Genomic DNA, 14,617 nt, shown 5'->3' with positions numbered 1-14,617 from the left:
AAAATGGCGCATTGTTGTCACAGATACGACGCTGTTATTTGACTTAGATTATGACGCTATTTAGGATGTTACGCCAAATGTGCAACTCGTAATGTCACTTGCGCATAGGCCAGTCATACATTGAACGCGGATTCATTCATTTGCGTGCATGCTTCGCTTTTTAGGAGTACGTTTTCGATAAACACTTGTTAGCATTAGCAACATTTTACTTGCAAACACCCACTGCAGTTTTTAGAACGGCGACACAAATACAACGAAAATGGGCTATTTAAAACTGATAGAGATCGAAAACTTCAAGTCATATAAAGGGAGACAGATCATTGGACCTTTTCACAAGTTTACTGCAATCATCGGACCCAATGGATCTGGTATGTTTTGATCGTGGCTAGTGCTGAATGAACATAGCTTGTTAGCATCGACTAGCAGTCAGTACATCGCTGTGATGTCTCTCTGACATTAGATTTTGTCACAACCTCTACTTTCTAACACACTATCGTCAGTATTACCACTCTCTTGTGAACCCAGTGCATCTGTATTATATGATTTGCAACTGTTGGCTTGCAACATTTTGTACGTTGACATTTGTAAGAGGATTATATTAACCCTTAAACACAGTTATGTTATGTCGTCTTTTTATTAACATGGATAGTCCGTTCTGCTTCGGGCTGTAACTAACAATTGTTCAAAACGACGATGTCATCAGTGTTTTGTTCTGTTAATAAATAAAACTACTTAAAATTGTATCAGTTAATATATGTTTAGTGTTTGTTTAGTGGTGTTTAGTGATTACAGCCCTATTCTTCCTCACACAGGACAAGGTCAAAACTTTAATAACGCATGTATCTAATGAACCATACACCCTGACTGTGTTCAGTTCATATTTTATTGTTGATGCTAAAACCGTTGACGTCACTTGTAGGAAAGTCCAACCTCATGGATGCCATCAGCTTTGTGCTGGCGGAGAAGACCAGTAACTTGCGTGTGAAGACTCTAAAAGATCTTATCCATGGAGCACCTGTGGGGAAGCCAGCTGCCAACAGAGCCTTTGTCAGTATGGTGTACCAGGAGGACAATGGAGAGGAGCGCTCCTTCACAAGGGCCATTATTGGTATGAACTGTCACTGACTGTCATTAATGTTTTGGTCATTTTCTTCATGTCAATATAGTGGGATCTGTTCAATGAAACATCTGTAAAGCCACATTTTGATCTTTTTGATGTTTACCTTCTTTAACGTGCATCAGGTTCCTCCTCTGAATATCGCATCAACAACAAGGTAGTGGGCCTGCCTGAGTACAGTGAGGAGTTGGAAAAACTCGGCATCCTTATCAAAGCTAGGAACTTCCTGGTCTTTCAGGTGAGAATGAAATCCTAAAACTTTCTTCCAAGTCGGAAAAAAAATAATTGATGTCCTGTCATAATACTTTTTGCGCAGCCACGGGTTTGCCGTCTGACATTTGTGCTTCAGTGAATTCAGGACTAGACTGTCTGATAAGCATTGCTTTTCATGTACCCTTGTACTAAATTATTTGCTTTTGTTAAAAATATTGAGGAATTGACAATATAAAGTTATGGCTGTGATAAACAGTACTTCCTCTTAGTGGGAGTGGAAACAATGAAGTGCGTCCATATAGTGTAATTACATATATATTTTTGGTGAGGGATTTTGTAATCACAGTTTAGCTCACTCACTTTTTATCTCTAGGGAGCTGTGGAGTCCATTGCCATGAAGAATCCCAAGGAGCGTACTGCTCTGTTTGAGGAGATTTCCCGTTCTGGAGAGCTGGCCCAGGAATATGACCGCAGGAAGAAGGAGATGGTGAAAGCAGAAGAGGACACTCAGTTCAATTATCATCGGAAGAAAAACATTGCTGCTGAGCGCAAAGAAGCAAAGCAAGAGAAAGAGGAGGTTTGTTGCACAAGTTGGTCACAAAAGCAGAATCTCTGCAGTTTAATATACTCCTATACAGGGGTGATTTAGCTACACTTTTGGACTTCATAGTTTCGACATTTGAGCCTTTCTGTCTTAAACTTGTTGTCTGTCACACTTGTGACACTGTTGTTGCTGCCTATCCTGGCAAGGGCATTTTAAAATAGTCCTTTATGTAAAGCACATATAATCTATGTCTTCAGAAATTAACTGTGTGTCTGCTTTCAGGCTGAGCGCTATCAGCGCCTGAAGGATGAAGTAGCAAGGGCCAGTGTTCAGTTGCAGCTCTTCAAGCTTTACCACAATGAAACTGAGCTTGAGAAACTAAATAAAGAGCTGGGCCAGCGGAACAAGGAGATAGATAAGGACCGTAAAAAGATGGACCATGTGGAGGAGGAACTGAAGGATAAGAAGAAGGAGCTGGGCAGGATGATGAGGGAGCAGCAGACCATTGAGAAAGAAATCAAGTAAGTAACATGCCATGTCATATTTTCTTAATACACATACAATAAATTGATCCTGTGCCATTTACAATGAGTGTTCTTGACCATGTGATTTTTCACAGAGAGAAAGATTCCGAGTTGAACCAAAAGAGGCCACAGTACATCAAGGCCAAAGAGAACACCTCACACAAGATCAAGAAGCTTGAGGCGGCGCGCAAATCATTGCAAAATGCTCAGAAGATGTACAAGAAACGCAAGGGAGACATGGATGAGCTGGATAAAGAGATGAAGGCGGTGGAACTGACCAAGCAAGAGTTTGAGGAGAGAATGGAGGAGGAGGCGCAGAGTCAGGGCCAGGATCTCACTCTGGAGGAAAACCAGGTCTGATATCTTTTGCGAGTTGCTGAGATTTAATTGTTTATTTTATCTGTTTGATATCTTTCAAGCTAATATTATTCCTTAAGGACTTGTTCAAAATGATTTGAGATTGCAGTCAAAGTTCCAATAAAACCGCTGACTAGCATCCGCATGTCCTAGATGAATGTGCAGACATCAGTAGAGCGACAGCATATGTTATGCACAGGTAGTCAAGTGACTTAATACAACCCACTGTTTCTCTCTCCCCTCCAGGTCAAGCAGTACCATCGTCTGAAGGAGGAGGCCAGTAAACGTGCTGCAACACTGGCACAGGAGCTGGAGAAGTTCAACCGTGACCAAAAGGCAGACCAGGACCGCCTTGATTTGGAAGAGAGAAAGAAAGTTGAGACAGAGGTAAATGAAATAATCACAACAACAGTTTGTGTCATAAGAATGTGTTTTTGCATTTAATTGAATGCATAAAATAATATATTTTGTTGTTTCTCTCCAGGCCAAAATCAAACAAAAGATCAGGGAAATTGAGGAAAACCAGAAACGTATTGAGAAATTAGAGGATTATATTTCCACCAGCAGGTATGCTGCTTCACTGGGTCAGTGTATTGATTTGAATTCTCAATTATACTCTCTAATTCACCTGCTTGTGTTCTGTTACCCCTCAGGCAGTCACTGGATGAGCAGAAGCGCATGGAGGAGGAGCTGACCGAGGAGGTGGAGATGGCCAAGAGGAGGATTGATGAGATCAACACGGAGCTTAACCAGGTACACAAAACAAACCCACAAGAAAGAAAATGATATTGCAAATGAAATATTAACCTGCTTCTTTAATCTATGCTCATGAAGTGTGCAACAACAAACTTCATTTCTGTATGATGTTTGATAGGAAAGACCTAGTGTGTGTCACACATTATGTGTTTGAAAACTCAATCAGGGTTGATGCTGATGATGCATGCAGTAAATAATGGAACATACAGTATTTCATTGTGTGCAAACATGTGATTCATAATAACAATTTTCTTTGCATTAAATTTAAGAGCAGAAACTTGGCTTGTGTTTGATTGCAAAAACAACCAATCACAATAAACACTTTATAGTTAACATTACACAACCTCTTCCCAGTGGTGAGGAATAATGAGTTGAAACAGACAACATGAACCATGTTGTGGTAAAGACATTCAAAAAATGTTATAAAATAAAATGTTTTTTTTTTTTTGTAGGTAATGGAGCAGCTTGGAGATGCTAGAATTGACAGACAGGAGAACAGTCGCCAGCAGCGCAAGGCTGAAATAATGGAGAGTATCAAACGACTCTACCCAGGCTCAGTGGTAAGACAACTGGCTGCTCTTTTGACAATTTTTGTTCATCAGCTCATGCTGGAAAACCTCCACTTTATTTCTTTCCTCCTGGATTTAGTGAAAGCATGTGTGAATAATAATGCTACCTTTTCTGTCCTCAGTATGGTCGTCTTATTGACCTGTGTCAGCCCACTCAGAAGAAGTATCAGATTGCTGTGACCAAAGTGTTGGGCAAGAACATGGATGCCATCATTGTTGACTCGGAGAAGACTGGAAGAGACTGCATTCAGTACATCAAAGAGCAGAGAGGAGAGCCTGAGACCTTCCTTCCTCTTGACTACCTTGAGGTAAATTCTAGAAAGTAGTGTAGAGTAGTAGTACTCAGTTAGAGTCAGATCATGCAGTTTCAAAACTGCAGTCCAAGGAAAAATCTGATTTTGATTTATAGTCTGAAAGCATGTCAAATTAATTTGATGCTGCCCAAATAGTTTTTTGCAGCAACACATTAAAATGTTAATTTTATGCAAAGTTTTTGAAGCAAACTTTATTGGTTTATTAGTTTCTGTTAAATGCCAGGCTCTAGTTTTGCTAGAAAGCTTATCAGAATTATAAATGGCTTAATTAAAAGACTCTTAATAAGCACATTTTCTTGTAACAAAGGTGAAACCAACTGATGAGAAACTGCGAGAGTTGCGAGGAGCCAAGCTGGTGATTGATGTGATTCGCTATGAGCCTCCTCACATTAAGAAAGCTCTGCAATATGCATGTGGGAACGCCTTGGTCTGTGACAACGTAGAAGATGCTCGAAGGATCGCTTTTGGAGGTCCATATCGACACAAGGTACGTGACCTAGGTTGGGCTGCTATTTCACATGTCCACTGTCGACATGGCTGTGCATGAAACGACTGGAAAGCTATTGTTCTTGCCCAATTTTCAACCTAACCTTGTCTTTGCTGTCCTTCTCCAGACTGTAGCCCTGGACGGTACTCTGTTTCAGAAGTCTGGAGTCATCTCTGGAGGAGCCAGTGACCTGAAGGCCAAGGCCAGGCGCTGGGATGAGAAAGCAGTGGACAAGCTCAAGGAAAAGAAAGAAAAACTGACAGAAGAGCTCAAGGTAACCTTTAAACATAAATAAATCAGTTTATGTTTTAGTCTGTTTTGTTTTTTTGCAGGGACTTCATATTGTGTAATCTACGTTGTAAGATAAATGCTTTTGTAATTCAGAGTGTTGCTCATGCTATTTCTTTGTTATTTTGTCTGAAATAATTGTGCAGCCTAATATGTTTTTAAGTTTTCAGTGCTGCATCTAACAGCTGCCTTATGACAATTTCCACTTGATATTTGTCTTTGTAGGAGCAAATGAAGGCCAAGAGGAAGGAGGCAGAGCTGCGTCAGGTGCAGTCTCAGGCCCACGGTCTGCAGATGAGACTCAAATACTCCCAGAGTGACTTGGAGCAGACAAAAACCCGCCACCTCTCCCTCAACATGCAGGTACAGCATGCTTATGGCTCATTACTTTAGAATTCCTGTTTGTCGTGGCTGTAGAAACTGTTGTACTCAAGCTTGTATGATTTGTGTCATTCAGGAAAAGTCGAAGCTTGAGAGCGAATTGGCAAACTTTGGCCCTCGCATCAACGACATCAAGAGGATCATCCAGTCCCGTGAGAAGGAGATCACTGACCTACGGGACCGCATGAACCTGGTGAGGCTGACGTCAAGTGAGGCTCATTTAGAGTTTGGTTTCTGAGTTTTTGCCATTGCTGTAAAATCAGTATGAATGTTTTTGTTTTCTAGGTGGAAGATGAAGTGTTTGTGGAATTCTGTGAGGAGATCGGAGTGAGGAACATCAGAGAGTTTGAGGAGGAGAAGGTGAAGAGGCAAAATGAAATCGCAAAAAAGCGGTGAGTTCATTCAGATTGTTAGTTCAAGCTGAAATAGAGGTATTTTTGGCCTATGCTTTGCGTGTCCCTATCAGCATCTTGGCACTGCTGCATCTTTATGACAGTGACCAAACAGGAACCGCTAGAGACAGGAATGCTGTTTATCTGTGTAATGTAACCTGACATCCATTGTTTTCCCTCAGTCTTGAGTTTGAGACTCAGAAGACCCGCCTTGGCATCCAGGTAGATTATGAGAAGAATCAGTTGAAGGAGGACCAGGAGAAAGTCATGATGTGGGAACAGACAGTCAAGAAGGACGAGGCTGAAATAGAGCGACTTAAGAAGGTAAAAACATTGTGATGGATATAAATGTAGCTTATCTATTATGTCCCAATATTTGATATGCAAATGCATACATCTGTGTCCTTGTCTCTTGAAGGAGGAGCACAGACACATGAAGATCATTGATGAGACAATGGCACAACTGCAAGACCTGAAGAACCAGCACCTCACCAAGAAATCTGAAGTCAATGACAAGAACCATGAGATGGAGGAGATCCGCAAAAAACTGGGGGGTGCCAACAAGTCAGTGGCTGCACACACACACATGGACATCTCAACTTATATTTTTTTGATGTTGTAATTCTAAATCAACTTTGTGTCACGTTGTGCTAAAAGTGTGGTTGTACTATATAATCCAGGGAGTTAACACAGCTCCAGAAAGAGGTGACAGCCATCGAGACCAAACTGGAACAGAAGCGCAGCGACCGTCACAACTTGCTGCAAGCCTGCAAAATGCAGGATATCAGGTTGCCTCTTCGTTCTGGCACTATGGATGATATCAGCCAGGGCGAGGTAAGCACAAATATACACATGCAGGCGCTTCATTTTATGCCACTGGAATAATAACAGAATAATTCCATTCTTCTTTTTGTCTGCTATAAAAGGGGAGTTCACAGGCGGATGAATCCAGCAGCCAGAGGACGTCCAGTACTGTTCTTGCTAAAGAGGCTCTAATAGAAATTGATTACAGCAACCTGACTGAAGACCTCAAGGTAGCTAGTCCCAACGTCACCTTCGCCTCACATTTAAAACAATCCAGTTTGACGCCCTCTCATTGTTCTTTAATTAAATCCAGCTCCCTCGTAAATGTTATGAGGTTTTGTAAGTGGCGGTAATGATGGTAATATCGGTCTCGGAAAAATGGGATCTCTGCTCTCATTAATCACGTTTGACTTCCTGCAGGACACACTTACAGATGAAGAGATCAAGGCGGAGACAAACACGCTGCAGCAGCGTCTGAATGAGCAACAGAGCATCTTACAGAGGATCAGTGCACCCAACATGAAAGCCATGGAGAAGCTTGAGAGCGTCAGGGACAAGTTCCAAGAGACCAGCGATGGTGAGATGATGGCAGTGGTTAAATAATGGCCAGACCACGCCCTTTTGTGAGGCTGTTGATGATAATATTATATAATATGTATTTTCAGAGTTCGAAGCTGCTCGTAAGAGAGCCAAGAAGGCCAAGCAGGCCTTTGAGCAGATTAAAAAGGAAAGGTATGATCGATTCAATACCTGCTTTGAGTCTGTGGCCACCAACATTGACGAGATATACAAGGCCCTCTCACGCAACAGCAGTGCTCAGGTATGTTTAAAAACACATTTTTAAATAAAGGTGTCAATCCTCTGCTTGAGTCCAACCTCATATTTATGCAATTTTTACTCATTTTATTTCCTAACTTTCCGTATTATATTTTATTACTTCCTTTAAGCATGTAAAGTACTTTGGGCCAACAGGGGTTGTTTTTAAATGTACAATAAAAATACATTTGACCATGACCATAAATATTTAAAGGAGAACTTTTCACCCAGAGTGTGCGTTTCTTTCTGTAGGCCTTCCTTGGCCCAGAGAACCCAGAGGAGCCGTACCTGGATGGCATTAATTATAACTGTGTGGCTCCTGGAAAGAGGTTCAGGCCCATGGACAACTTGTCTGGAGGAGAGAAGACAGTTGCTGCCCTTGCTCTGCTCTTTGCCATCCACAGGTGAAACAATGGAATGGAAGATCCAGTCTGAATACTTAATGCTCTTTCTTCTCTTGCTATAGTAGTAAAATCTCTCCTCCTTGTCTGTAGCTACAAACCCGCGCCCTTCTTTGTCCTGGATGAGATTGACGCTGCTCTGGACAACACTAACATCGGCAAGGTCTGTTCAGATATTAAATTAGATGCAAGTGTGTGAGATGATTTTTGATGATCACATTAGTAACATACTGAAACTCGTAATGTCCTGTGAATCAAAGGTGGCGAATTACATCAAAGACCAGTCGGTGCAGAACTTCCAGGCCATTGTCATTTCTCTGAAGGAGGAATTCTACACCAAGGCAGATTCACTCATCGGTGTTTATCCAGAGGTTTGTGTCTCCCTGTTGTCTTCATAAACTTAAAACTCAAATTGCATTTACAAACAGAATTTCTTCATTGAACCTTTATTTAACCAGGAAGTCTCGAGATAAAAAATCTCTCTTTTTGATGGAGAACTGGCCAAAACAGCTCAGCAGTTAAAGTTAAAATAATAAAAACATACAATAGAATATAAAACTGTAGGTTTTTCACTTTTTCTTCACGCAATTTTCTGTCACAGCACTTTTCAAGGGGATAATATCAAGCTTGATTGCTTGTATAAATCATTTGTTTATTTAAACATTTGTTTAACTGAAAAAAAGGGCTTAATTTTTCAGTCAAAATCTGCTGGTCCGACACATCAAATGTCTTCAAATGCTCTGTTGTTCCTAAATTATTAATGATTTTTGACATTTCTTTGACTTGATGATGATCATCATACACTGTTGTTGAATACATGTACATTGGAAGCTTCTTATAAATTGCAGTTCAATTATAACACATTTTTCTCTTCTCTGGCCACAGCAAGGAGATTGCGTCATCAGCAAAGTTCTCACCTTTGACCTCTCTCAGTATCCTGATGCCAACCCAAATCCGAATGAATAGGACGTGACTCCTAAAGGTGGTATTCTGGCAAGTTGTATGTACATCTGTTACTCGCTTGTGTACTCTGTAGACACAAACCATGTATCCATTAGGCCCCACCTGTTCTTTACTATTGTTTTTATGTGTATGTATTTTTTTGGAAATGTTGGATTAGTGAATTAGTGATATTTTCTTTTTTTTTTATTTGCAGGTTGTTGTTCTTTATGAACTGCAACAACCAAGATTTATGTACATTTATAAAATGTGTCTGTTTCTCAATTTGGCCTTACAAGAGTCATTAAAAATGAGGAAACTTGGTTATCACCCAGCGTTTTTAAGAGACTCAAAAGTTTTTATCATGCAGTAAAACATTAAATTGACCTGAATCAAGCCTTTGCTGGGAACTTTTATACTGCCCTTCTGTCAGCGATGGGCTTCAAAGCCTTTTCCGCTCTCCTGTTGTATTTACTCCAAGATTTTCTTTGTCTTCTATATTTTTTAGAAGCTCAATCAGGAAAGTGTCGCATGGATACATTCCCATATGTGATCACTAAATTAAATCATTTGTAAAATGTCAAAATGTCAAATGTGTAATCCGAGTTCAAGGAAATGTACGGAGGTGTATGAATTACTCTTTTCTCTTTATATTCCCTGATATCAGCAAATGGAAAACATGTGTGTGAGAAGTCAGGATTTTTGTTTGTGATAGTTTTGCTTCAATAAATACATTTCTAAATATTTAAGCTCCTTTTATTTTCTTTTGTAGTGCAAGCTTGCATCCCGTTTACAGCTCAAATGCTGTTTTCTCCCTCAAGCTTCTGCATTGGGGGGAATTTTCTGATTTCTAAGCGTTTACTTGAACTTACATGAACTCGTTCTGCAGCATTCATCTTGCTGCATTAGTTTCCATCCCATAAGCAAAGAGTCTTTGCTTTGCAAGCCAAGACTATTTATAGAGGCTCTCAATTTTCACACCTTAACATTTGCAGTGGGGGCAGTGACTAATGCATGCACCCATCTTCTCATCACGGCTGTCTGCACTCACTGTCCCATTTCACAGTCTTTCTTTAGCATCTTTTTACAGGAACAAACTCACCTGTGGTGTCGGGTGTCTTTTTGCAGAAAGAAAAAAAAAAACATGGAAATGGATGTTTTGGATGATTTATTTGTTTTCCAGTAGTAGGAAATGTAACATCAACCATATTGGCACAGATCCAGAGGTGAAGGAGGGTTAAGGTCAGAAGTTGAGCTCTCACTCAGACATAAGTGGAACATGACAGCAAAACACAGGCTGGTCAGAGAATGTAAACAAGAAAAAAACTTCTCTGGAAGGCCTGTCATATTTGCATGTAAGTGCAATAATTTATGAACAAAATGATTTGAAAAGGCTTTGGTGAGCTTTCGAGCTCCATCCACCATACTCCTGGTATGCTGAGGATACATTCTCTGTATGGGTCCAACTAACTGCCCCCAACTCCAAGGTTCATGTCAATGAAAAACAAAACCTGTAGCAGTAGAGTGACTTACAGTGAAAAAGAACGATCACATGCACTGCATGGCTACAGTATTGCTTAAACTGAACAAATACATTAACACAATCTAAATTTTAGGATTATTATCTTACAGATGAAATAAACCTGTGTGTTCAAAAACAAGTTTCCCCTTTAAAATCTGCTGGAATCAACTGCACACAAAAACTGTGAGCTGTGAGCAGGAGGAAACGTACGTGATAAAAGACTAAAAGACAGCAAGTCCTAAAGGATTAGGACACTGCTTCACAAACTTGAACATGGTTTAATCCAGAGCCCTTTAAGAGTGTGAGCTTAATACTATGCTGGTCTTTTCTGGACCTGGATTCACAGAAACTCAGTGGAGTCTTCACTGAACTGCAGCATGATAAAATACAGTTTTCTCCCTGCTCCATTTATTCAGAGTCCCTTCAGACATTTTCGTTAACAGTTACGATCCAACTTCCTCTTTTGAAGGCTTCAGCGAGACACTCGGCTCACTCATGGTTGTACCATAACAATATGGAATGGATAACCTCAACAAACCCAACAAAGAAAGGATTGCGTCAATGTGTTTGCGCTGAGATAAGTTAGCGTTTTTATTAGTTTCAATAAATCTGATTGAGAAATTGTTTCATTATCAGAGATGCTGTTTCTCCTATAAACCCAACTTTACAGTATATCACACCTTGTGAGTCCGTGAGGCATCCTAGAAGACACAGATTGTCACATGGGCGACACGTTTGGTAAACTGAGGTAAGGAGGAGCCACCTGCACGAGTAAAAACCACACGATGACCACTTGTAATTAGGTGACAGCCTCTAAACCTTTGAGTCTGTATCCTCGACCTTGTGTACCGCGGGAACCATGGGGATTGGACGTCTCTTTCTCCTCACGGCTGGATCTGGCTGCATCTGGCTCCCCGTTTCCCGAGCAGCCACAGGTGGGTCTGGCGGAGGTGCGGGGATGGGACGTCTCTTTTTAACTGAAGGGATGCTGTCAGAACGTTCTTTTAGGATGCCCCGAGCCAAGCCTTCCATCTCATTGACAGGGATGCGCATGGCCTCAGCCATCTCCTGCTTCGTCGCTGACACAAAAGCCTCGTCTCTGGCCATTGAGCCCAGACCGCCCATCACTAAAGCCTGGAAGACAGAACAATGTGCAGGTTTGGTGCTCACACGCAGTGACCTTTTCATATTACTATTGTATAAGCTGTTAATATTTGTTTGATATTTTATTGAACCCTGCAGGGGAAGACAAACAGCCTCTTTAAAATAACAGATGTCCTGGTGAAGAGGGAGTATCTGTCCAAAAGAGTTTCAATAGAAATCCACAATGAAATATGATTTCTTGCATTTCAATGAATAGTAAAGAGTCTAATGTCAAGGCCATCTAAAAAGACTGAAAGCGGGATTTATTTTACTCAATGTTAAACAGTTAACAACAAAAAAATCATACTTATCAAAAACAGTAAAAATAATTAAATGCACTCTTTTATAGAAAAAAGCCACAGGATATGATGATTAATCGTAAAACAAGTACTGAAGCTTCACTGTTTTTACAGTGATTTGTGGAGTGTTGTGTAAAATTGAACCAAATCTTAACCGTTGTTACTTTTTAAAAAGACATGTCAAGGCCAGAGCTGATTTACCATCCCCCTATCTATGAGAGATGGGACAGTGCATCATCAGTATGCCTTCCCCTGGTAGATGAGGTATTAATTTGCTAGTATTTGACATGGTTAAGAGGTTAATCGTTAAACCCTTACCTCCTGGACAAGCTGGTCAGCTGCACTACGGGAGCTCTGACTCTGACTGTCACCATAGTGAGGGTCATAAGGAAACTGTGAGGAAAAGACATGCATCCATAGACAGTTCAGTTCATGTGAGTTCTTCATCATCATGCACATTTGACAAGTTCCCCTTTCATGGAATGTTACCTGTGTTTTGTCTGTTCTCACTGTGAAGCTCCAGGATCGCAGGTTGTCTGATCAAGGTTGAAAAAAAACCCACATCAAAACAAAACATACATTTTAGAGGATAATAAAACACAAATGAATAGATTTGGTGATTGATTTGAAAACTTTTGAGTGAAATTTTGAGTGTGCCTGCTGTTCTTGCTGCCGATGTTGTCGGGTGCAGGACTTGTGCTGGTAAAGGAGTAACATTTGGGTGGATTGAACCTTTAAAACTTAAAGTATTTAGACAAAGTGGAATCTAATGTCATAGTTTTTAGTATGTCATCCAAAATGTGACAAAAATGTCATAGTTTAGTATGTTGTCCAAAATGTGACAAAAATGTCATAGTTTAGTATGTCGTCCAAAATGTGACAAAAATGTCATAGTATAGTATGTCGTCCAAAATGTGACAAAAATGGCATAGTTTAGTATGTCGTCCAAAATGGGACAAAAATGTCATAGTTTTTAGTATGTTGTCCAAAAAGTCACAAAAATGTCATAGTATAGTATGCCGTTCAAAATCAGTCAAAAAAGTCATAGTATAGTATGTCGTCCAAAATCAGTCAAAAATGTCATAGTATAGTATGTCGTCCAAAATCATTCAAGAAAGTCATAGTATAGTATGTCATCCAAAATGTGACAAAAATGTGATAGTATAGTATGCCGTCCAAAATCAGTCAAAAATGTCATAGTATAGTATGACGTCCAAAATCACCTACAAATGTCATAGTATAGTTTGTCGTCCAAAATCAGTCAAAAATGTCATAGTGTAGTATGTCTTCCAAAATTTAACCAAAAAGTCATAGTATAATATGTCGTCCAAAATCAGTCAAAAAAGTCATAGTATAGTATGTCGTCCAAAATCAGTCAAAAAAGTCATAGTATAGTATGTCGTCCAAAAAAGTCATAGTATAGTATGTCGTCCAAAATGACCTACAAATGTCATAGTATAGTATGTTGTCAAAAATCACCTAAAAATGTCATAGTATAGTATGTCATCCAAAATCAGTAAAAAATTTCATAGTTTAGTATGTCGTCCAAAATCAGTCAAAAATGTCATAGTTTAGTATGTCGTCCAAAATTTGACAAAAATGTGATAGTTTAGTATTTCGTCCAAAATGTGACAAAAATGTCATAGTTTAGTAGGTCGTCCAAAATGGGACAAAAATGTGATAGTTTAGTATGTCGTCCAAAATGTGACAAAAATGTCATAGTTTAGTATGTCGTCCAAAATGGGACAAAAATGTCATAGTTTTTAGTATGTCGTCCAAAATGTGACAAAAATGTCATGGTTTAGTATGTCGTCCAAAATCAGTCAAAAAAGTCATAGTATAGTATGTTGTCCAAAATCAGACAAAAAAGTCATAGTATAGTATGTCGTCCAAAATCAGTCAAAAAAGTCATAGTATAGTATGTGGTCCAAAATCATTCAAAAATGTCATAGTGTAGTATGTCTTCCAAAATTTGACCAAAAAGTCATAGTATAGTATGTCGTCCAAAATCAGTCAAAAAAGTCATAGTATAGTATGCCGTCCAAAATCAGTCAAAAAAGTCATAGTATAGTATGTCGTCCAAAAAAGTCATAGTATAGTATGTCGTCCAAAATGACCTACAAATGTCATAGTATAGTATGTTGTCAAAAATCACCTAAAAATGTCATAGTATAGTATGTCATCCAAAATCAGTAAAAAATTTCATAGTTTAGTATGTCGTCCAAAATCAGTCAAAAATGTCATAGTTTAGTATGTCGTCCAAAATTTGACAAAAATGTGATAGTTTAGTATTTCGTCCAAAATGTGACAAAAATGTCATAGTTTAGTAGGTCGTCCAAAATGGGACAAAAATGTGATAGTTTAGTATGTCGTCCAAAATGTGACAAAAATGTCATAGTTTAGTATGTCGTCCAAAATGGGACAAAAATGTCATAGTTTTTAGTATGTCGTCCAAAATGTGACAAAAATGTCATGGTTTAGTATGTCGTCCAAAATCAGTCAAAAAAGTCATAGTATAGTATGTTGTCCAAAATCAGACAAAAAAGTCATCGTATAGTATGTCGTCCAAAATCAGTCAAAAAAGTCATAGTATAGTATGTCGTCCAAAATCAGTCAAAAATATCATAGTGTAGTATGTCTTCCAAAATTTGACCAAAAAGTCATAGTATAGTATGTCGTCCAAAATCAGTCAAAAAAGTCATAGTATAGTATGTCGTCCAAAATCAGTCAAAAAAGTCATAGTATAGTATG

General features: G+C 39.3%; 2 protein-coding genes across 2 annotated transcripts in view; one reads left to right on the top strand and one right to left on the bottom strand.

Annotated features, from left to right (window-relative positions):
- The first annotated feature begins 15 nt into the window (after positions 1–15).
- On the top strand, positions 16–9,646 carry smc1a (structural maintenance of chromosomes 1A). Its single transcript, XM_058641951.1, has 26 exons — positions 16–368; positions 920–1,108; positions 1,243–1,355; positions 1,704–1,907; positions 2,157–2,395; positions 2,494–2,752; positions 3,002–3,142; positions 3,240–3,322; positions 3,409–3,508; positions 3,964–4,071; positions 4,203–4,388; positions 4,702–4,881; positions 5,009–5,155; positions 5,395–5,532; positions 5,627–5,743; positions 5,836–5,942; positions 6,125–6,266; positions 6,361–6,506; positions 6,623–6,776; positions 6,869–6,976; positions 7,167–7,323; positions 7,412–7,566; positions 7,815–7,966; positions 8,057–8,126; positions 8,224–8,334; positions 8,849–9,646. The coding sequence occupies exons 1-26, from the start codon at positions 260–262 to the stop codon at positions 8,927–8,929; spliced, it is 3,696 nt and encodes a 1,231-aa protein (XP_058497934.1). The 5' UTR covers positions 16–259; the 3' UTR covers positions 8,930–9,646.
- Positions 9,647–10,053: 407 nt separating this feature from the next.
- The window catches only part of LOC131469238 (dihydropyridine-sensitive L-type skeletal muscle calcium channel subunit alpha-1-like), a 36,920-nt gene continuing 32,356 nt past the window's right edge, over positions 10,054–14,617 (bottom strand). Inside the window, exons 43-45 of the mRNA XM_058644197.1 lie at positions 12,356–12,402; positions 12,185–12,259; positions 10,054–11,558 (exon numbers count right to left, since the gene is read on the bottom strand). Of these exons, the coding sequence (XP_058500180.1) occupies positions 11,238–11,558; positions 12,185–12,259; positions 12,356–12,402 (443 nt within the window). The 3' untranslated portion in view covers positions 10,054–11,237. The remainder of the gene's footprint in view (positions 11,559–12,184; positions 12,260–12,355; positions 12,403–14,617) is intronic.

Source organism: Solea solea, chromosome 11 (genome assembly GCF_958295425.1).
Source record: "Solea solea chromosome 11, fSolSol10.1, whole genome shotgun sequence".
NCBI lineage: Eukaryota > Metazoa > Chordata > Actinopteri > Pleuronectiformes > Soleidae > Solea > Solea solea.
This window is presented reverse-complemented; position numbering and strand designations above follow the sequence as displayed.